The following is a 19,854-nucleotide window of genomic DNA, read 5'->3' on the forward strand; positions in this document are numbered from 1 at the left end:
ACACCGAAGCGCGCCCGGGCGGACACGTCGTGCTCGATGCGCGCCGCGGCCTCGACGATGACGACGGCGTCGCTATCCCAGTGCCGCCGCCTCGCGCACCACGCGCGCTGGCGAACCCCGGATCCGCGTTCGTACCGTCGCGGAGCCTCCTCCCGTCGCAGCCTTAATCGCGTCGTCGTCGTCGCCGCGGACGGGAGGTTCCGCGACGAGGCCGAGCGACGCGCGGCGATCGACCGCCTGTCCCCGCCGTCCACGTCCCGAAGCACCGACGACGGCGGGGACGCGCGCGACGACGACGCCCGCGACCCCGCGAAGGCGCCGCGCGTCCCGCCGCCGAAGATCACGCGCGACGCGGACAGGACCCGCCCGAGGCGCTTCAAGGATGCGCTCGACGCCGACCGCAGGCGCAAGGGGGGCGCCGTCGGAAGGACCGCGCGGATGCCCGCGAACGACGAGGATCCGCCCGCCGACGTCGACCGCGAGGCGCTCGCGCGGGAGCTCCGCGAGCGTCGACGCGAGCGACGCGTCGCGGCGGTAGAGTCGGAAGCCGCCGATAGACTCGCGTCCATCGTTCAGATCGTTCGCGCCGAGCTCGGAGACCCGCGCGTTCTCATCTCGAGCTCGATGGACGGCGAGGCGCGGAACAAGCGCTTCGCGGCGCTGTACGAGCGCCTCGAAGGCGTCGGGACGGTGGAGATCGCGTTCGCGCTGGTCAAGTACTACTGGACGTATTGGGACGAGGCGGAGGCGGGGGAAACCTCGGAGAAGGCGGCGTTCGCGGCGGAATTGGGGGATTCGAAATCGACGTCGGAGGAGGAGAACGATACATCGACATCGTCGTCGGAGAATAAGGAGAATGAGGATGATGAGGAGGATAGGTCGACGTACGACGAAGCCGTGGACGAAAAGACCCGGCGCGCGTTGCTTCGTGCGGCGCAGCTCCGCGCGACGCAGAGGGGCGACGAGGTACGAACGAGCTCGTCGTACTACTCGGGCGACGAGGACTTCGGGGATGAAAAGTCGGCACCCGGGGACGGCAATAAAGGGGCCGACGACGACGAGTACGGGCTGATGGACGCCGTCGCCGACATGGTACGATCGTACTTCTCCGTCGACGTGGTCAAGGACGAGGACGGGAACGAGGAGATGGTGGTGATGACGTCGCCCGAGTTTCTCGGCTTTCTCATCGTCGCCGTCATCGTCTCGTCCAGACTGGGTCGATACCTCGTGGACACCTACCTGGCGACGCCCGTCGACCCGCTGTTGCGATGAGCGTAACGTCGCCCGACTCGAGTTTGAGTAATCTCGGATTTAAGTGTTTTTACTGACACCGAACTTCGTAGACTCCCGTCTTGGTATCGCGCCCGCTGTTGCACAGGTACCGCACCCACTTCGTGCTCTGGTACCCGCTCTTCTCCCAAACCTTCAGGAACCTCACCCGCAGCCCGCTCGCCGTGAACATCGGCACGTGAAAGTCCATCGATATCGGCGGCTTGTGCCACGGTTTTCGCTCCGTCGTCGTGCTCACCAGCTCAACCTCGGCGCTCAGCGTCAGCTCCGTCATTCCCTGAAACTTCTTGATCTTCCACACCAGCGCCTCCTCCGCGGACTTGTACTTGGCCGTCCCGCCCGTCAGCTTGCACGTCGCGCCGCTCGTGTACTTGGGCACGGGTATGCGAATCTTCACGTTCGTCGCGAACTGCTTATCGCTGAAGCACGACCGCACCTTGACGTCAACCTGGATGCGAGTCCGCCCCAGCTCCTTCACCAGCGGCATGAGCTTGAACGGCAGGGAGATGCCCTCGGTGACGCGGTACTTCATCAGGTCGAACTTGCCGTCGGGGGGCACGAACGATATCGTCTTCTCGCTCGCGAACTTCGACAGGTTGACGCACTGATGGAACTGCAGATCGGCGAGGTCGATGCTCTTCTTGTGGTTACCCCCGTGCGTCGCCTGCGCGTTGGCCTGAGCCTCCTCGCCAACCTTATCGTTCAGGCCGATGGTGAGCTCGGGCATGCCCGAGAGGAGCGTCTTCATCTCGATGACCCCGGTGGCGGACGCCTTGAGCACCACCCCTTTCGGCGACATGAGCAGCGACACGGACTCGACGATGTCGAGGTACACCTCGTTCTTCTTGTACGTCAGGTTCGGCGAGCGCCACTGCACGGCTCCGGTGACTTGCATCGACACCTCCTTCGCCTTGCGCTGGTTTTCGTACGTCGCGGTTGGGTCATCCGCGGCGCGATCCGCTCGTTGAGTGATGAAAGACTTCAGAACCTCCGGGGAGGTGATCTGCGGGTAGCCGTGGTCGCAGACCTCGTCGAGGAGCTCGTAGATAATGACAAAGTTGGACTTGAGCACCTTCTCGTTGAACTTGTTAAAGTACGACTTGAAGAGCGAGATGAGCTGATGCATGAACTGCGCGAGTCATCGATTCGGGACGAGCTCGGTCAGCGACGAAGGAGGCGAGGGCGCGGGAAGAGAGGCGGGAAGAGAGGCGGGAAGAGAGGCGGGATCTAATCTAATTAATTGTTACCGTGAAGGCGAGCATGGCGTTGGCGTTGGCGCGCGTCACCGCCACCACGTACACGTTCTCCTCCCTGGTGTACATGAAGGAGCACATGCCGAGGTTCACCACCGGGTTTCCGCCTCGGTCCTTGCCGTTGATGATCTCCGTCTTGAAAGCGGTGGCCATGTTGCGGCTGATGAGAGCGGGGAACGGCGTCAGCGTCGTTTTCGAGGGGACGGGGCTGGGCGGGAAGATTGGGGGGCGCGCGGGTTTGCGTCGGGCGGAGACGCCGCGACGCATCGTGGGTTAGGGTGACTCACTCGACGTCGTCGCGGTATTGGCGCTCCAAGATAACGTCGCCGCGGAGGTTGAGGAAGTACAGGGCGCTCAGCGCGACGGGCGGATTACGCGCCATCCCCTGCCATCCACCGCCTCCGCTCGCCATCTTCGCCGGATCTCCCAAGCAAGTCTCCGGACGTGTTCCCGTCCCGCGCCTCCCGTGCGAGAGAGATCCGGGGGCTCCGTCCCGCGGTTCGAAGCCCGGCGCCTCGCAAAGTGCGCGGTGCCCTGACGAGCCCGAGGCGGGGTCACGCGTCGGGCGTGCAGTAGTCCCTGGCTACTACTAGTGACGCGTGCGGGTCTGGATCTGGCTGCGGAAAGCCTCCAAGTCCCTCCAACGGGCGCTGCGCAAAATTGAGTCGCGAATTGGCGTCTCGATTCGCACTGGTGACCGGCGCGGGCGGGTATGGCGCCGACGATAGCGTCCCGGGTCGAGCGGCGATGGCGCTCCAGCCCGGGGGTTGTCAAAGCGTTCATCGAGCAGCGCGACGTCCGAGCGGTCGACAACGCGGCGGCCGCGCGGGCGCCCGTCGGCGCCTCCGCATTCGAGGGAAATGTCGTGGGAACTCGGCGCGAGAGGCTCGACGACGAGGACGTCGAGATACTGGCGCGCAGAGCGACGGAGGTCGTCCCGGACATCTCCGCGCTCGTGAGCGTCACGACGGTGGTCAAAGTCAAGGAGTGCGTCCGGCGATGGCGCGCCAGGGTTCGGTCCTCGCTTCCCACCCCGGAGCGCAAGACGGTCACGCGCATGGCCCGAACGCGCGAGGACGACGCCACGGTGACGCTGTGCGAAGAGACGGTGGCGCGCGCGATGAAGGATCCCGCCGCGGTGCGATGCCCGCACCTGCTCGCCGCCGACGACGACACCGGCGGGTTCTGGCGTTCCGACGACGACGGCGCGCGGTTCGTCAAGCCGCGCTCGGTACGAACCGTCCGCGTCAACGCCCCGGGCACGCCATTCCTCGCCAAGCACGTCCAGTGCGACAGGTGCCACGCGGCGATGCAGGCGCTGGCGGTGCGAAGCGTCGCGGTGTGTCCCGCGTGCGACGCGTCGGTCCCGCGCCACGTCATGGCGAGGTACGCGCACGACTGGGACGGAGACCCGTCGAAATTAACACAGCTGTGCCTCTTTTGCGACAAGCTCAACCAGCGAGTCGCGCGGGAAGCGGAGGAACGGTTCCGTCCCGGCGATCGCGCCCGCGCCGCGTCCAGGGCGTGCATCGAACCGTCGTGCGGGTACCTCGCCGTGGACGACGTCCCGTTCATCGAGACGATCCTGCACAGGAACGTCGCGAGTCGGTGGGATCCGATCACAAACGAAAACGTATCCGTCGAAAAGGAGAGGCGCACTCGCGTGGGCGTCTACACCGTGCGTAAATCATCCAAGCCGGACGAAGGCGTGAGCGATTCCCCGTTAATTAACGACGTCGTCGCGCACGAGTGGGAGTTTACGCGGCAGGGGTACGCGCACGGTTTGAGGGGCGACGCGCCGGAGACCGAACGCGGCTTCCTCGCCATCGGCGATCCGCCTCCGATCGTCGACGAAACGTTTCCCCGAATCGGCCAAACGCGCCTGACGCCCAACCTGATGAAAAAGACGTACGCGGGGCGCAGGAAAGAGGTTCGGCCGCCCCGAATCGTGGTGCAATAGATGACGGGCGCGTCGGTGCACCGGCGGCGTGGTGGTTAGTCTTATTAGCGTGTAGTCTTAGTTATAGTGTACAAGTAAGTCTTGGTGAAAGAATGATGTGAGCGTCGTCGCCGCGAGAACTTTGGACGAGCGCGGATTCGGGTCGGTGTTTGTATCGGTCGCGGCACCCCCGCTCGAGCGGGTTGAGCGCGCCGCGTCGTCATTTAACCGTCCCGAATCCCTCCCGCCCCCGGAGCCGTCTCGTCTCGGTTGATGATGAGTCGGCCCTCGAGGGCGCAAAGTGAAAGCGCGGTTGTCCGCCGTCTTTTTTCTCGCCGCGAGCGTACGCATGTAAAGTGCGAGTCTCGACCCCGAGGCGTTTGGTGTTTCGCCGCGGAGCCTTACGCGCCTCAGCACTTCTTGAGCTCGCTCATGTTCGTCGTGTGGACCGGGTGCCCGTTGACCACGATCTTGGCGACGTTCGTCACGTCCCCTCCGCCCTGGTTGTCGTCGACGAAGATGCTGACGACTCTTACGTTTTGAAACTGGGTAAAGTCGAGCTCGATCTTCTCATCCCCCGTCGCCTGCGCCGCGGTGAGGACGAGCGACTCGGCGGCTTTTTTACCGCAGTTGTCGAACGAGAGGTTGGGCTTGTTCACGAACACCTTGACCGTCCTCGGCGCGGTCCCGTCCGCGGGGCCGCGGATGATGAGGGACGTGAGGTTGACGAGCTGCTTGAAGGGGATCGTGACGATCAGCTGCTCGTCGTCGTCGGACTGGCAGAGCAGCCCGGCGTCTTCTCTGTACCCGGGCTTGACGGCGTTGCCCCATTCCTTGCCCGTCGCCTGAGGAGAGTGGCGGTGGGTCGGATGCGAGCGCGAGCGAGGTGAGCGTTAGTCCTGGAACGCGCGGCGGCTCGCGAAGGTGCGGCGGGGAGATCTCTCTCGAGGGGAAGCGCGGGAGGCGGTGACCGTGACCGGTCGGGGCGGCGAGACTGCGGACGCACCATGTTGAGGCACTCGACGGACGAGAGGTCCATCTCCTCGATGAGATCCGTCTCGGGGATCCCCATCGCTTATCCCGACTCTTTGGACGATTCGCGCGAGCGCGCGACGGCCTGAAGTGACCCGCGCGCGAGTGAAAACTCGCGACTTGTGTGGTGAGGGGAAACCCAGCGTCGAGCGAGGAGCGGCGCTGACGAGGGCGACTCGGTTCGAATTTTCGGCGTCATTTCGCCGGGCGCTTCCATGGACGCGGGGGATGAAGACGGCGGCGATGTGGGGGTAACGAGAGAGGACGCGGCAATCCTGATGACGCTGAAGCACGGGACGAAGCGGAAGCGACGACGCGCGGGCTCAACATGCGAGCACGGTCGTCAGCGCCACAGGTGCAAGGAGTGCGGTGGATCTCAAATCTGCGAGCACGGTCGTCGCCGCTCTAGGTGCAAGGAGTGCGGTGGGTCTGAAATCTGCGAGCACGGCCGTCAGCGCTCTCAGTGCAAGGAGTGCGGTGGTGGTGGAATCTGCGAGCACGGTCGTCAGCGCACACAGTGCAAGGAGTGCGGTGGGGTCTCAATCTGCGAGCACGGTCGTCGGCGCACACAGTGCAAGGAGTGCGGTGGGGGCTCAATCTGCGAGCACCGTCGTCGGCGCTCTGAGTGCAAGGAGTGCGGTGGGTCTGGAATCTGCGAGCACGGTCGTCGACGCTCTACATGCAAAGAATGCGGCGGGTCTCAAATCTGCGAGCACGCTCGTCAGCGTCGTCATTGCAAGGAGTGCGGTGGTGCATCAATCTGCAAGCACGGTCGTGAGCGGTCAAAGTGCAAGGAGTGCGGTGGGTCTCAAATCTGCGAGCACGGTCGTCGGCGCTCTCGGTGCAAGGAGTGCGGCGGGTCTGGAATCTGCGAGCACGGTCGTCGACGCGACGGGTGCAGAGAGTGTCTCGCGGCAAAGGCTCTAACGGGGTGAGATACGACACACTCGTAGCGCTACGTCGAGAGTTGAACGTCACCGATAGTTGAACGTCACCGATACCTTCATCACTGCTGCGCGCTGATGGACGTGCGCCTCGACGGCGACTGCGAGAGCAGCGGCGACCTCGGCCTCGACCCCCCCGACGCGCTCGCCGCCGCCTCCTCCGCGTCTAACCGTTCCTTGCTCCTCACCCTCGCCGTCGCCATCGTGTGCCGGCCGCCCGCGCACACGGACGTCACGCGCCACGCCCCGCCCCCCGGCGCGGGCGGGAAGTGCACCGGCGCGGGATCGCCGCTCCACTTCCCGCTTACCGCCCGACCGAGCCGCCCGAGCGAGTTCCTCCCGAACGAGTACACCCGGCCGGATTCGTCGAGGAGACACGAGTGCGTCCCGCCGAGCGCCGCTTCGACGATCCTCGGAACGGATCCCCCGCGCCCGCCTCCTTCGCGATTGTCGCCCCCCCAAGACCCCAGCGTCAGCTCCACCGGCCGCTGCTTGTCCGCGCAGTCGCCGTCGCCCAGACCCAGCCGCCCGTACTCGCCCCGTCCCCACACGTAACACACCCCACCCGCGGTGACAGCGGCGCTGTGCCAACCGCCCGCCGCGACTGACCTGACGCCCGCGCGGGACAGCGCCTCAACCTCCGTCGGCGTGTCCTCGTTACCCGGCCTGCCCAGGCCCAGTTGGCCGTAGTCGCCGTTGCCCCAGGAAAACACGCGGCCGTCCTCCTGGAGCGCCAGCGCGTGAAACATCCCCGCGGCTAAGGTGGTCACGCCCTTGATTCCCGGCACTCGCACCGGCGACCTCGCGGGTTCCTTCTCCGAACCGACCGTCTGTCCCCACGTGTACACCTCCCCGGTCCTTCCCACCACCGCGAACGAGCACATCCCCCCGCACGCCACCTGGGTGATCTGCAGTCTGTTCGCGTTGAGGCCGTCGGGCGCTGGAAAGGGCACGAGTTCGGGAACTGACAGGTGGAGCGACACGTGAACGCCTTGGCCCGCGGTGCCGGTGTCGACGCCGGCTTGGCCGTACTCGTTGCCGCCCCAGGCGAAGAGTCGGCCGTCGTTGTCCGCGGCGCAGACGTGCCATCCGCCGAGGGAGGCGCACGCCACGTCGGACGGGTCCAGCTGCGTCGGGACAGCCGCGTCGTTGGACGCGGCGTTGGAGGTTTGGGATCTTGAGGATTGGGATCTCGCGCCGTCGTCGTTCGCCGCGCGTCGGCTGGCGGCCTGCACCGCCGCGACCGCCCTCGGGCGCGGGATCCACTCGTCGTCGACGTCGTGACCGAGGGTATCGTGCGAGTTCCAACCCCAGGTGTACAGCGCGCCGGAGGAGGCGAGCGCCGCGCTGTTGCGCGACCCGGCGAGGATGGCCTTGGTCGGGGCGTACCGCGGTCGGGAACGGACGGTGTCGCCGTCGGGAAGGGCGAGGATCGTGGGCGCGGGCACGTGCCAGTCGAGCGCGCACCGGTTGTGCGAGACGGGAGCTTCGGGAAGGCCGAGCTGGCCGTCCTCGCCGCAGCCCCACTGCGGAGTTGGACGAAGGGAGGTTGGTCAGGAGGACGTCGAGGTTCGGCGCGGGCGTCGGTTTGAATCGAGCGTGCGTGAGTCGGTGAGAACGCGCGAGGGTTCGAGTGTCGGGGTGTGGGATCCGGAGGCGCGACGCACCACGAACAGTGTCTCCGTCTCGTCGTCGTCGTCCGCCATGGAAAGTCCTTCGAGTTCAGCGGGGGAGAACAGTGCGCTCGGGAGGAGCGCCCGTCGTGGAAAACTTAGAGCTCTCGCGAAGACGTTAACCGTAAACGCGCCGTCTCGTGTGAGTGGCGAGCAGTCAGGAATTGCGCCGGATTCCGTCCCGACCTGCCGACCAATGAGATCCGTCTCGTTTGGATATGATAAAAGTTACCCCGCGATCCGGCGTCGGGACCACTGCGCGTCGTCGCCCACCGGTCGCCGCCCGCAACGCTCAGCCTCGCGATGCCAACCGCGACGCTCTCCGCGTCCGCATCCCTCGGCGCACCCACCCGCGCCGCGTGCGCCCGCGCCGGTAGAACCGCGCGCCGCGTCGCGCTTCGATCCCCGGGCTCGATCGCGTCGTCGTCGTCGTCGCGTCGCGTCGTCGTCATGGCCGCCGCCGCCTCGGACGCCGTCCCCGCGGACGCCGTCGAGTACTTCTCCCCGTCCAAGGTCAACCTCTTCCTCAGGGTCGTTCGCAGGCGCGAGGACGGGTACCACGACCTCGCGTCGCTCTTCCACGTCATCGACTTGGGCGACGACATGAAGTTCGCCAAGTCGACCGGATCGCGCGACGTCCTCGTGTGCTCCGACGAAACCATACCGCTGGACTCGTCCAACCTCGTCATCAAGGCGCTCGACCTGTGGCGACAAAGGACCGGCTCCACGCAACACTTCTGGGTCGAGCTCGTCAAGAACGTCCCGCACGGCGCCGGCTTGGGCGGGGGCTCGGGTAACGCCGCCACAGCCATGTGGGCGGCGAATGAGCTCTGCGGCCAACCGGCGTCGGAGGCTGAGCTCCTCGAGTGGAGCGGCGACATCGGCAGCGACATCAGCGTGTTCTTCTCGGAGGGCGCGGCGTACTGCACGGGGCGCGGGGAGATCGTCGAGGACGTGGAGCCGCCCATCCCGCTGGACACGCCGATGCTGCTCGTCAAGCCCGACATCGGGCTGTCAACGCCCGCCATCTTCAAGGCGCTCGACTTGGACGGCCGGAGCACCGAGGATCCGCTCGATCTGCTGGAGCGCATCAAGTCGGAGGGGTGCAAGGACGACATATGCGTCAACGATCTGGAGGTCCCCGCGTTCGGCAAGCTGCCCGAGCTGTTGAAACTGAAGGAGAGGCTGCGGGGCGCGGGCACGAAGGGCGTCAGCTCGGTGTTTATGAGCGGCAGCGGGAGCACCATCGTGCAGGTTGGCAGCGACGACGTGCCGGAATTCGTCCGGGAGGACGCCGCGCTGTTCAGGTCGCCCGCGAGGCTGATCACGCGGAAGCGAGGAGAGTGGTACAAGCCCTCGGGGCTGTGGAAGAAGTGATCGTTAGCCGGGCGTCGATTGACGTCGTCGTTATGATAATATATACCCTTTGCGAAAATGCCTAATAACTCACTCGTCCGCGTCCGCTAGGATCCACGTCGTTCGTCCGATGGGATCAGAACAGCGGGAACGACAGGTTGGACTGGTCCACGTCGAAGGGCTTGAACGAGTCCTTGATCACCCCGTACCGCGCGCGCCACTCCGCCTCGTCGACGTCCAGAGCGGAGGTCTGAAACCGAAGCTCGTACAGCCGGTTGTTCGCGACGCCCAACGTTGACGAAAGCGTCCGGTCCCACTCCAAAAACTGCGGCCTGTCCGCCTCCGTCAGGCCGTACTGGTTCTTAGCCGCGTACGACTTGATCCGCAGCTCCACGTCGTAGAAGAGCATCGGCTCGCCGTCCACGTCCGTTCCTTCCCGTTCCCTGGCGCTCACGACGGAGCTCTCGCGGCGGACGCCGAGCCTCGACGACATGAACTCGTTGAGGTACTGCGCGAGGATCTTTTGGGCCGCCTCGTCGGGGGTGCCGAGATCCCTCGGCGACGCGAACTTGGTGGATGACGGGGACGAGATGGACACGAACATGTTCTCCTCCACCGACGACGGGTTCCGGAAGAACACGTCGTTGCCCGATCCCTTGACTTCGATCCAATCCTCCGGCCGGAAGAGCTTGTACCCGTCGATGGTGTCGTTGAACGGGCGGTACCCCGGGGGCGGGCGAGTGAACGCGCGCGCGGGGGGTACTAACGCCGTGGACTCCAGGAGGGTGGACGCGACGAGCGCCGCCCCCGCGCCGAGCGCGCGACGCCCGAACAACCCGGGCGAACGCTGCTGCCGATGCTGCTGCGATCGCGGCTGCTGATCCTGCGACGACGACGACGCCCCATCGACGGCCGCCCCGCGGGTGACGATCGCGGGGCGGGCGACGCGGCGCGGCGGCGCGCGGGGTGCCGCGCGCGCGGTGAGGCCGGTGCCTCGGTGGCAGACGACCGACATCGGATCGATCGGGCGGTCTCGGCGTCCGAGAGGCAACGGGCGCGGCCGTCAGTGAGGCTTATCCAAGAAAAGGACAGGCTCTCGGGACCACCTGCCAGGCTGCCAGGCGTGTGACAGCCAGCGTGCTGTGTCCTGACTGGCGGGAGAGAGGCTCGGAGCCGTTGGGAGCGTTTCTAGCGAAGGGAAAACGAAAGGGCGAGGAGCGCGCCACTCCGCTTCGAGCGCCGCGTCGGCCGCCGCGATGGAGCCTCACCCGGCCATGGAATGGACCGCCTCGAAGCCGCCGCTCGACGGCGTGTCCATCGAGCCCCTGAGCGACGCCACCCTCGAGGGCGCGCGCGCCGTCTGGAACGATTTCGTGCGGCGCAGCAACAAGCGGTTCCTCTTCGGGTGCTGCCCCGCGTGTGACGAGTCCGCGCGGCAGTTCGCGAGACCGTTCGAGGCGGACCCGAGCAGGCTGCGCACCGCCGCGGTGGCCGTGCGCCGCGCCGACGGCAATGTGATCGGCGCCGTCGTGTGCACGACGCACGGGCAGATGCGCACGGAGGAGGAACGCTCCGTGGCGCCCGACCCAAAACCGGGGGCGTCCCACGTCGAGTGGATCGCGGTGCTGCCGGAGGCGCGAGGCGGTGGGATCGGCGCCGCGCTGCTGACGCACGCGTTCAGCGCGGTGAAGCAAGATCCGTGGAACGCGAGGTCGATCGACCTCGGGGTGGTTGGGGGGAACAGGGCCAAACGTCTGTACGAACGACTGGGGTTCGAGCGGGTCGGGCCGAACGACCCAATCGAGAAATGCATCGCCGGGTGCGTGATATGCTTCTTCATGGGATGCCCGAACCGCGACCCGTGCGCCGGGTTCACGTACAGCGACATGGTGAAGGCGCTGTGAGTGGCGACGATCGGTGTTTCGGGTCGTCTCGAAGTCGACGATGCGACGCGCGTGTCACTTGTATCAAAACGTTCGCCTCCGCTCCGGCCCGACTCAAACCTCGAGCGCAGCCTCGGGGTCGACGAACCCGACCCCTCCCGGCGTGTACCTCTCCATCGCCCTCGCCAGTATGCGCTTCCTGTTCACCCTGAACGACAACGCGGAGAGCAGACGCCGCAAAAACGTGGCGTCGTTTCCGTCCTCGCCGTCGCCGCCGCATCTCTCGACGTCGCCCGAATCCAGGGAACACTCGGCGACCACCTCGCCGTACACGCCCTCGACGGCGTGCAAGTTGACCAGGTCCTCGTCGTACGCCGCGAGACCGCCCATCTCCGTGAGCTCGCGTTCGCACGCTAGCGCCAGGCTCGCCTCCGCCGCCAGCTGAGCCCCGGACCCGACCTCCTCGATGCCGGAGAATTCGCGGCGCAAGCCGTGGACGCCGCCCAGCGCTTCGTACTCGTCGTCGCTCGCGAGAAGAACCCTGAGCGCCCACAGGAGATCGGGGGATGCCTCGCCGTCGTGCGTGAGGTGGGCGTCCTTCACCGCGGCGTGCAACCCCTCCGCCTTCATGTCCGCCTCGCGCAGGGAACCCGGCATGAGCCACTCGAGCTCGTCCATGCACCCCGGCAGCGCGATCTTCTCATCCTCGCTCCCCTCCACGCAAAAACCGAATCGAAGCAAGAGCTCGTCGTTGGCGTGAGCGCCGTAGGAGATGGTCGCCTCCGTCCCCGGCGTCATCGCGCGCGTCGCCACGAGCTGGAACGCGCCGTCCGTGAACGTCAGCTTCGTCGCGCCACCCGAGGCGTCGCCCGTTTGAGAGCCGTCGGATGAGCTCGGCGAATGATTAAACGCGTCCAGAAAGGGAACGACGAACACGGCGGGCTGCGCCGCCGACCGACGGCTGACGTCGCTCGGGGTACAGCTGGCCACGGCGACGCCGGCGGGATCGTCGGGGTCGAGGCCGCACTCGGCGCTAGCCGCGTGCCGCGCCGCCTCGGCGGCGCGCCTCGCGTCCTCCTCCGCCGCCGCAAGCTGTGACGCTTTTTGTTCTTCCCGAGCGTCGCACTCGGCGAGCGTCGTCGCCGCATCCGTCCCAGCCGCGTACGGGGGCATCATCACGCTCACCGAGGTCGGGTACTTGCCCAGGAACGACCTCGATCGAACCGTGTTGAGCCCCCAGTGCACCTCGGCAGGGGTCAAGCCGAGTGCGTCGCAAACCGCCGACGCCGCCGCGGAATTTTCGCCTCGCTGGCGCTTGGCGTCGTCCACGAGTTTCGGCGCGTGGAGTTCGTCCAACTGCGCGTCTGTCCACATGCCGAGCAGGTCGTACTCGTCGGGAATTTGCGATACGTACGCGTGCCACGGCGAGGCGGTACCCGCGCGTCGCTCCCTGATGAGCGCGAGGGCCATGCGGAGCTCCTGCGCCGGGCGCCCCGGGGCGACGCCCGGGGGATCGTTCCAGAGATCGTCGGGGCAGAAATCGGGGAACGGGTTGGGGGGCGACGGGGGAAGCGCGAAGACGATGGACGCGGGGCATCGCGCGATGACTTGGCCTGCGCGTGCGATTCGGGTGGAGGCGCGTGAGCGGCGCGTCTTTCGGGTCGGAGGGATCGGTCGAGTCGGCGCAGGGACGGGGCGGGGCGCGCGAACGACGACGTGGCGAAGAAAAAGTCGGGGCGCTTTTTGAAGGGCGCGAAACCTACCGGCGTCGATGGGGGCGGTGACGAGGCATCCGCGCTCCGTCTCCGCTCCGTCCGGGAGGGATGACGTGAGGTAGTGGATGGATACGTTCGGCGCGTCGACTCCGCGCTCCTTGCACCACTCCGCGTAGGAATGCTGCGCCGCGCGCGGCACCACCGCGGAGGCGCGCTTGGGCGATATTTTGGTCATGGCCGGTGGAGCTCGGGAGAGGAGGGCGCCTCCCCGCGGGTTGGGTTGTATGTTGTTCTTGCCCGAGAGGCGTCTGTCCATGTTCTTCTGGACGAGGAAGTGGCGGTAGGGCTTGATGGGCATCGGGCGGCCCGTCCCCGTGCGCGTGCGCATCGGGGGAAGGTGCGCCGTAGTCGCGACGGCGGTCATGGCGCCAACAAAGTGTCTTTCTTGCCCGCCGGTTCGTTCGAAACTTCTTCACAAAGGTCTCTCCAAGTTCGAGGCGCGCCGATCAAACACCAAGCGTGACGGTCTGCGACTCGAGAAAGGCGTCCGGTTGCAACCACCCGCGCAAATCTCGGCCGGCGCGCCAAAAAAAAATCCGATTTGCTGACTGGACTACCCGGAAAAAGCGAGAATGAGAGTCCACTCTTAGCCACGCCGGGCGAACCACGGCGCTTCCTTCGGGAGGAACGAGGCGAAGATGCATTGACACGCCGCTCCGCCGGTTCGACGTACGGCGGAGCGTGGGGGGGAGGGGTTAGAAAGGCTGGCGAGCACAGGCGAGATGCGAACAGAGGCGAAGGGGGCTTTTTTGATCATGTTTCACCCCTTCACCGCGTTTTTGCGGTGGTGAGTCAGCGGCCTTTCTCCGTGGGCGTGACGGGGTGGTGTGCCGCCGCGCGGGCGGAAACTTATGAAGCGTGTGTTCATAGGTCTTGTCATTCCACGATGCCTAATATGTACTCGAATACGAATCAAACGCACGTCGGCCGCGTCGAGCGCGCGCGAAAGCATCCTCGTTCCGCGCGATGTCGTCGTGCCACGTGGAATTCCCCGCCACCCACGGGGAAAATCCCTCGCCCCGACCCAACCGTCTCAGCCCCCGTCATCCCCGTCCTTTCCGTCATCCGCGGCTCGTGGCGCTCGCCGCCACGCTGCTCCGGACAGTCTCGATGAGACGCTCGCTGTACGCGGCGAGCGCGCGCTCCATCGTCGCGTTTATCGCGCGTTCCAGCGACGGGGGCACTTCGAACGAATCCGCCAGCCCCTTGGGCATCGCTGGCGTCTCATCAGATGCCGACGGATGACCCGCGTCGTCGTCGTCGACGACGCGCGCGCGCGATTCGCCGTCAGCCCCGAACGACGACCCCCGGACCGCTCCATCGTCGACGTCCGTCTGGACGTGAACCTCGGCGCGCGGCGCGGACGCCTCGGCGGAGCTTCGGTCGTCCAGCCGCATCGTCGACGCGAGCGACGCCAGCCTGGCGACAACCGCCGCGCGCTCGTGCGCGCCGGCGTCCTTCACCGACGCGCGCACCGCCGCGAGTGACGCGCGCACCGCCGCATCGAGCGCGTCCATCGCGGCGAGCGCGTCCATCGCGACGGGCTCGGGGGACGCGACGGGCTCGGGGGAGGATCGAGCCGCGTCGGCGGCGGCCTCCGGCTCCCGCTCCTTCCCGCCGACCCGCGCGTCGTCCTTCGTTCGCGCGGTTCGCGCGGCGATCGCGGCGATGATTCGCCTCGCCCGACCCCTCCGCTTCTTCAGCGACGCGCGCAAGCCGCCGCCGGCGGACCGCGACGATCGGCGCGCGGCGGCCGGCTCGATCGACGGAAGCGGCTCCGCGACGGGTTCAGGCTCGGCCTCGGGCGTCGGTGCGTCGGAGTCGTGGATGACCCCCGCGTTTCCTTCGGCCGTTACAGCCGTTACAGCCGTCACGTCCTCCTCCTCGGCGTCGACGGCGTAAGCCACGGCGTCCGCGATGCTCCGTCGCACCGCGTCGTCGTCATCTTCGTCTTCGTCGGATGGAGCTGTCGCGTCGTCGTCGTCGTCGTCGTCGTCGTCGTCGTCATCGTCGTCGTCGGATGGAGCGTCCTCGGGTAGCGGCGGCCATGTCGCTTCGGGCTCGAACGCGACCTCTACCTCCTTCTCCTCCTTCACCTCCTTCTTCTCCTCCTTCACCTCCTCCTTCTCCTCCTCCTCCTTCTTCTTCTCCGCGGATGTCCTGATTCGGGGCAGGGACGCGCGAAGCTCCTCGACGCTCTTGCGAACCGCGTCTTCGCCCCCCTTCGCGTCGTTCGTCGCTCGTTCCCGGGCGAATTCTGCGGCGGCGGCGCGACGCGACGCGTCCTCTCGCTCCACCGCGTCAATCGCCGTCGCGACGTCAACCGCGTCAATCGCGACCGGCGCGTCACCGCCGCCGATGAGCTCGTGCACCGGAAGCGGCTCCCTCTTCGCGCGTCGCCTCCACCGCCCGGAGAAGCTCTCCCGCAACGCCCCCGCGTGCGTGCGCGTCGGTTCAATCGCGGGACCCGCGCGCGTCGGGTCTTCCGTGTCGTCCTCCTCATCCGCCGAGTCGAAACGCAGCGCGAGCGGCACAGCGGGTTCATCCTCCGACGATTCGTCCTCCGACGATCCGAATTCCTCCGAATCCGTCGCCACCTCGTCGGCGTCGTCCGAGTCCGCGACGCGCGGTACCTCGAACCTGTTCCCGCCGAGGGTCGGGGATTCCGACCTCGGCGGCTCCGAGCACGGCGTCTGCAGCGGTTTTTCCGCCTCGACGGGTCGCTCCTTCTTGCCGAGGTGGCTCGGAGGTTTCTTCCCCCCACCGCCCGCAAGCATCGCGGCGACGCGCGCGAAAACCCCCTTGGGCCGGTCCTTGTCCTTGGGCCGGTCCTCCGAGAGTTCCTCAGCCTTCGCATCGTGCGCCGGCGTGGTCGCCTCGATCCCATCGTGTACGACTGTTTCATCCGTCGCGACGACGTCCGATCCTTCCCTCCTCGGCGACGTCGTGACAACCCCGAACGCCGCTCCGGGCGCCGCCGAATGCTCCGCCAACGCTCCGCCGGGTTCGCTCTCGGCGTAGTACAGCGCGTCGTCGTCGTCGTCGAGGGGCTTGAGGCTCACCACGGACGGCGCGCGGCGGGGGGAGCGGGTGGGCTCGTTTTCCTTGTCGGGACGGTCTTCGTCTTCGTCGATACGGACGTCCACGTCGCCGTGGTCAATCACCGACGCGGACAAGCCCTCGAGCTTCGGCGCGTACCCGCCCGGCGCGTTGGCGGCCCACTTGGACCCAGCCGCAACCTTGGCCAGGTTGGCGAGCTTCTCCGTCTCTCGCTCAGCGCGTTCGCGCTCGTGTTGTTGAACGCCCGCCGCCGCCCACCGCGGGAGTTCTTCAAACGGAGCGAGCGACGGGACGGAGGATGACCCCGAGGCGTTCAGCTCGTCCGCTCGTGTCGCGTCATCCTCCACGGCGTGCGTGGCCTCCTTCGCCGAGACCGCGGTCGCGCGGTCCTCCGTCGCGCCTCCGTCGGACACGTCCAGACACAGACCTGGGCGCGTTCCGGAAGGAGTCTTCCATACCGGCGCCCCGTACCGGTCGTTTACGTCGACGGGGCGAAGCTTAAGCGCGCCGGCGTCCGTCCCCACGAGCACCGCCCTCTGTTTTGCGGCCGCGGGTGGGTGCGCCCGATTCGCGTACGCCGCCGGCAGCCGCCACACGCAAATCGTCCCATCCGCCCCGCCGGTGACGAGCGCGCCGCCGGCGGGGGACCAACCGCCGGCGGTGAACGCCACGCACGTCGCGGCGTCGCCGTGCCCCGCGCACCGGCCCACGAGCGCGCCAGTCCTCGCGTCGTACACTCGAACCACCTTATCGACGTGGGACACCGCCGCGAGCGTACCCGCATCGTCCACGGCGACGCAAACAGCCTCCCCGGCGCCCTCGTCGGCGCAAGGAAACGCGCGAGTCGACTTTCCGGAGCCCACGGACCACACCCGAAGCCGGCCGTCGGCGCCCGCCGTCGCGCACGTGCGACCGCCCGCGTCGACGTCCACGCCGTGAACCGTTCCACGCGGCATCGTCTCCGTCGAGAAAGCTTTCGTGGGTCTGTTGACGTGTGGGTTGTTGTGTGGGTTGTTGTTGGTTTTCGAGCGGACCCGCTTCAAAGGCGCGAGTCGCCGGAAAATCACCTTGCGGTCGGCGCCGCACGTGACGAGCGTCGCGTCGGACCCTAGGCCGGCGATGCGCGCGCCCGTGACCGCGGCGTCGTGGTCGTCGATCGTCTCCTCCAGCAGGTACGTCCCCGGGGACCCGTCGGGCGCCAGGGACGCGTCGTAGGTGTGAACGAGCCTGTCGCGGCCGCAGGACACGAGGCGAAGCTCGGGAGCCTCCGCTTCGGCGACAAAGGGAAACCCCGCGCTGTCGGGCGACGACGCGGACGTTCGGACGACGTTCCCGCCGCCTTTGGACTTGTCCGCGGACGACGGTCCGTACGCCACGCACAGCACCTCGGCGTCGTGCGCCGCCAGTCGCAGGCGCTCGGTCCTCGACGCGAGATCAAACACCCGGACGTTTCCGGCTGCGTCTCCAACGGCGAGCTCAACGCCGTCGGGCCTCGTCGCGACGCATCGGAGCGCGTGACCGCCAGCCGCCGCGACCGCCGCCTCGTCAGCCCCACCGTCCGCCTGTTTCTCCACCTGCTTGAGCGCGGCAGCTTCCCGCGACGGGTCGGGAGTCGCGTACATCACCGCCGTCTGCGAGTACGTCCCGGAACCCTGATCGGAACCCACCGGATGAGGCTCCGGATGTTCCCAGTCGCCGCCGCCGGTTCGGTCGTCGCGCTCTCCGAGATGCCACAGCCGGACGCTGCCGTCGGCGGCGCACGTGGCGAACGTCCCGCGCGGCGCGATCCCGCGCTCGGACGCCGCGGGCGGGAGCGGCGCGACCCCCCAGACGGCGGCGGAGTGCGCGAAAAAGCGCCGAACGGGGAGTGCGGCGCCGTCGATCGATGAGCGGACGTCCCAACGAAACACGCTCCGGTCCGAGTACGCGACGGTGAGCACGACGCCGCGCGTGTCGAACGCGCACGCGACGGCGTCGGGGAAGGCGACGCCGGGAGGGGGCTCGAACGACGTCGCGGGAGCCGCCGGGTGACGCGTCGAGCCCGGCGACGCGTCGAGCTCGGCTCGATCGGGCCGGGGAAGCGTGCCCCGGTAGGCGAGCGTTCCCCTTTGGAAGATGCGCACGACGCCGTCGCCCGCGGCCACGGCGACGTTGGGTCCGCCGACGGCCACGGACCCGCCCCGACGGACCCTCGCGTCGACCCAACGCTCGACGCGTTCGCCCCTCCGAAGCATGCACAGGACCCCTTCCTCGGAGAGGGCATACAACGCGTCGTCGTCGGAAAACGCATTCGCCGATTCGTTCGTCGCCGAATCGTCGCCGGGCGCGGTCTCACGGCGCTCCCGGTGCGTGCTCGTCGTGCTCGGCGCGCACACGGCGACCCACGTGTGCGACGCGTGACCCCCCACGTCCGCATTCTTGGACCCGCACTCGACCAACCCGAAGACTCGCTTGTTGTTCGCGCCGCCCCCCGCCAGCTTGCGGTACTTGGCGTGAAACTTGGAGCCATCGTCGTGCGCGTCTCCCTTGGTGCCCACGGTCCACACCTTGAGGTGTCGCGCCCCCGCCGTCACGAACGCGGTGCCGGTCGCGTCGAACGATACCGCGCGAAGGTGGCCGGACGCGTCGTGCGCGCAAAAGTGCCTCGCCAGGCACGTTCCCTCGCGCCAGTCCCAGAGCGCGACGTGCCCGTCGTTGTCCGCTCCGAGCGTCAGAACCTTGGCGTCGTCGCTCGGGCAGAAGGCGACGGACTCGACGCCGTACCTGTGCCCTCGAAGCACGGCGAGCGCGCGGCCGGATTCGGCGCTCCAGACGACGGCGGCGGGCTGATGGCCGCGCTCGCCAGCCGCGACGAAGGATCCGACGATTGTTTTGTCACCTTTGCTCGTGCCGGAGAATGCGACGCACGCGAACGGCTTGCCGCCGCCGGACGACGCGCCCGCGAACCCCAACCCTAAACCTCCGCGGGTGGTGGCGCTGGGTCGAATCGCGCGCGTTTCTTTCACCCCGGAGTTGGCGCGCGGCGCTCGGAGGAACCGAACCTGCGCGTCGCGCGCGGGCGAGTAGACGACCACGACCGCTCCCGCGGGATGCGCGACGTCGCCGGTCGCCGGGGAGCACGCGAGCCCGCCGCCGCGGCATTGGGACATGCCGATGACGCGCGCCAGCTCCATGTCGAGACCGCTGTCGGCGGCGGCGGATGTAGCGGCGCGGCGCGACGAGGACGACGTCGTCTTGCGCTTGACGGGCGCGGCCACCATCGCGTCGACGGGTATCGGGACGATGTGCGTTTCGTTGGAGGCGCGGAGGAAGGTGGCGCGGGTGGAACCTTCGAACCAGGCGCCGGTCGTCCGCGCGTCGAAAGACGATGAGATCGAAGCGTGCGTGCGTCCGCGCGAGCTTGCTCGGTGCGAACGATGCGGAAGGTGCGCGTCCTGCTTTGATCGACGCCTCGGGAAAGTCAACAAAAACTGCCTGCTGGCACCAAAAAAAACGCCATTCTGGCTAATTTGGTCGGACAGGTGATCAACGGGCCGTCTCGCCTGTTTGTGACTGGCCAAATATATTGCAACCGACCAAAACAACTCTCGTGTCCTCTCGGCCGCAGAAACGACGTGCCGAGCGAGAAATGAAGTCAGAGCGCACGGCA

The 19,854-nt window shown here is 67.4% G+C and overlaps 11 protein-coding genes across 11 annotated transcripts; 5 read left to right on the forward strand and 6 right to left on the reverse strand.

Annotated features, from left to right (window-relative positions):
• Positions 1 to 57: 57 nt before the first annotated feature.
• MICPUN_104294 (predicted protein) lies at positions 58 to 1,272 on the forward strand (the record flags this gene model as incomplete). The annotated part of the gene is made up of 1 exon (XM_002506283.1): positions 58 to 1,272. The coding sequence occupies one exon, from the start codon at positions 58 to 60 to the stop codon at positions 1,270 to 1,272; it is 1,215 nt and encodes a 404-aa protein (XP_002506329.1).
• An 18-nt stretch (positions 1,273 to 1,290) lies between these two features.
• MICPUN_109548 (predicted protein) lies at positions 1,291 to 3,126 on the reverse strand. Its single transcript, XM_002506457.1, has 3 exons — positions 2,831 to 3,126; positions 2,538 to 2,703; positions 1,291 to 2,419 (listed from the first exon to the last, which is right to left on the reverse strand). Exons 1-3 carry the CDS (start codon positions 2,953 to 2,955, stop codon positions 1,322 to 1,324), a joined length of 1,389 nt encoding a protein of 462 aa, XP_002506503.1. The 5' UTR covers positions 2,956 to 3,126; the 3' UTR covers positions 1,291 to 1,321.
• A 129-nt stretch (positions 3,127 to 3,255) lies between these two features.
• MICPUN_64388 (predicted protein) lies at positions 3,256 to 4,503 on the forward strand (the record flags this gene model as incomplete). The annotated part of the gene is made up of 1 exon (XM_002506284.1): positions 3,256 to 4,503. The coding sequence occupies one exon, from the start codon at positions 3,256 to 3,258 to the stop codon at positions 4,501 to 4,503; it is 1,248 nt and encodes a 415-aa protein (XP_002506330.1).
• A 389-nt stretch (positions 4,504 to 4,892) lies between these two features.
• Positions 4,893 to 5,554, reverse strand: MICPUN_88535 (predicted protein; the record flags this gene model as incomplete). Its single annotated transcript, XM_002506458.1, has 2 exons — positions 4,893 to 5,327; positions 5,489 to 5,554. 2 exons carry the CDS (start codon positions 5,552 to 5,554, stop codon positions 4,893 to 4,895), a joined length of 501 nt encoding a protein of 166 aa, XP_002506504.1.
• A 175-nt stretch (positions 5,555 to 5,729) lies between these two features.
• On the forward strand, positions 5,730 to 6,449 carry MICPUN_64390 (predicted protein; the record flags this gene model as incomplete). The annotated part of the gene is made up of 1 exon (XM_002506285.1): positions 5,730 to 6,449. One exon carries the CDS (start codon positions 5,730 to 5,732, stop codon positions 6,447 to 6,449), a length of 720 nt encoding a protein of 239 aa, XP_002506331.1.
• A 71-nt stretch (positions 6,450 to 6,520) lies between these two features.
• MICPUN_88752 (predicted protein) lies at positions 6,521 to 7,834 on the reverse strand (the record flags this gene model as incomplete). Its single annotated transcript, XM_002506459.1, has 2 exons — positions 6,521 to 7,585; positions 7,694 to 7,834. Coding segments are annotated over 2 exons (1,206 nt in total), but the record flags the coding sequence as incomplete, so codon positions are not given.
• Positions 7,835 to 8,413: 579 nt separating this feature from the next.
• Positions 8,414 to 9,571, forward strand: MICPUN_109549 (predicted protein). Its single transcript, XM_002506286.1, has one exon. The coding sequence runs from the start codon at positions 8,435 to 8,437 to the stop codon at positions 9,506 to 9,508; it is 1,074 nt and encodes a 357-aa protein (XP_002506332.1). The 5' UTR covers positions 8,414 to 8,434; the 3' UTR covers positions 9,509 to 9,571.
• Positions 9,572 to 9,623: 52 nt separating this feature from the next.
• Positions 9,624 to 10,502, reverse strand: MICPUN_64393 (predicted protein; the record flags this gene model as incomplete). The annotated part of the gene is made up of 1 exon (XM_002506460.1): positions 9,624 to 10,502. One exon carries the CDS (start codon positions 10,500 to 10,502, stop codon positions 9,624 to 9,626), a length of 879 nt encoding a protein of 292 aa, XP_002506506.1.
• Positions 10,503 to 10,743: 241 nt separating this feature from the next.
• On the forward strand, positions 10,744 to 11,391 carry MICPUN_64394 (predicted protein; the record flags this gene model as incomplete). The annotated part of the gene is made up of 1 exon (XM_002506287.1): positions 10,744 to 11,391. The coding sequence occupies one exon, from the start codon at positions 10,744 to 10,746 to the stop codon at positions 11,389 to 11,391; it is 648 nt and encodes a 215-aa protein (XP_002506333.1).
• A 30-nt stretch (positions 11,392 to 11,421) lies between these two features.
• MICPUN_64395 (predicted protein) lies at positions 11,422 to 13,509 on the reverse strand (the record flags this gene model as incomplete). Its single annotated transcript, XM_002506461.1, has 1 exon — positions 11,422 to 13,509. The coding sequence occupies one exon, from the start codon at positions 13,507 to 13,509 to the stop codon at positions 11,485 to 11,487; it is 2,025 nt and encodes a 674-aa protein (XP_002506507.1). The 3' UTR covers positions 11,422 to 11,484.
• A 485-nt stretch (positions 13,510 to 13,994) lies between these two features.
• Positions 13,995 to 19,465, reverse strand: MICPUN_64396 (predicted protein; the record flags this gene model as incomplete). Its single annotated transcript, XM_002506462.1, has 1 exon — positions 13,995 to 19,465. The coding sequence occupies one exon, from the start codon at positions 19,463 to 19,465 to the stop codon at positions 14,207 to 14,209; it is 5,259 nt and encodes a 1,752-aa protein (XP_002506508.1). The 3' UTR covers positions 13,995 to 14,206.
• Between the last annotated feature and the right edge of the window lie 389 nt (positions 19,466 to 19,854).

The sequence above is a fragment of the Micromonas commoda genome, chromosome 15, assembly GCF_000090985.2.
Source record: "Micromonas commoda chromosome 15, complete sequence".
In the NCBI taxonomy this organism is placed as follows: Eukaryota; Viridiplantae; Chlorophyta; class Mamiellophyceae; order Mamiellales; family Mamiellaceae; genus Micromonas; species Micromonas commoda.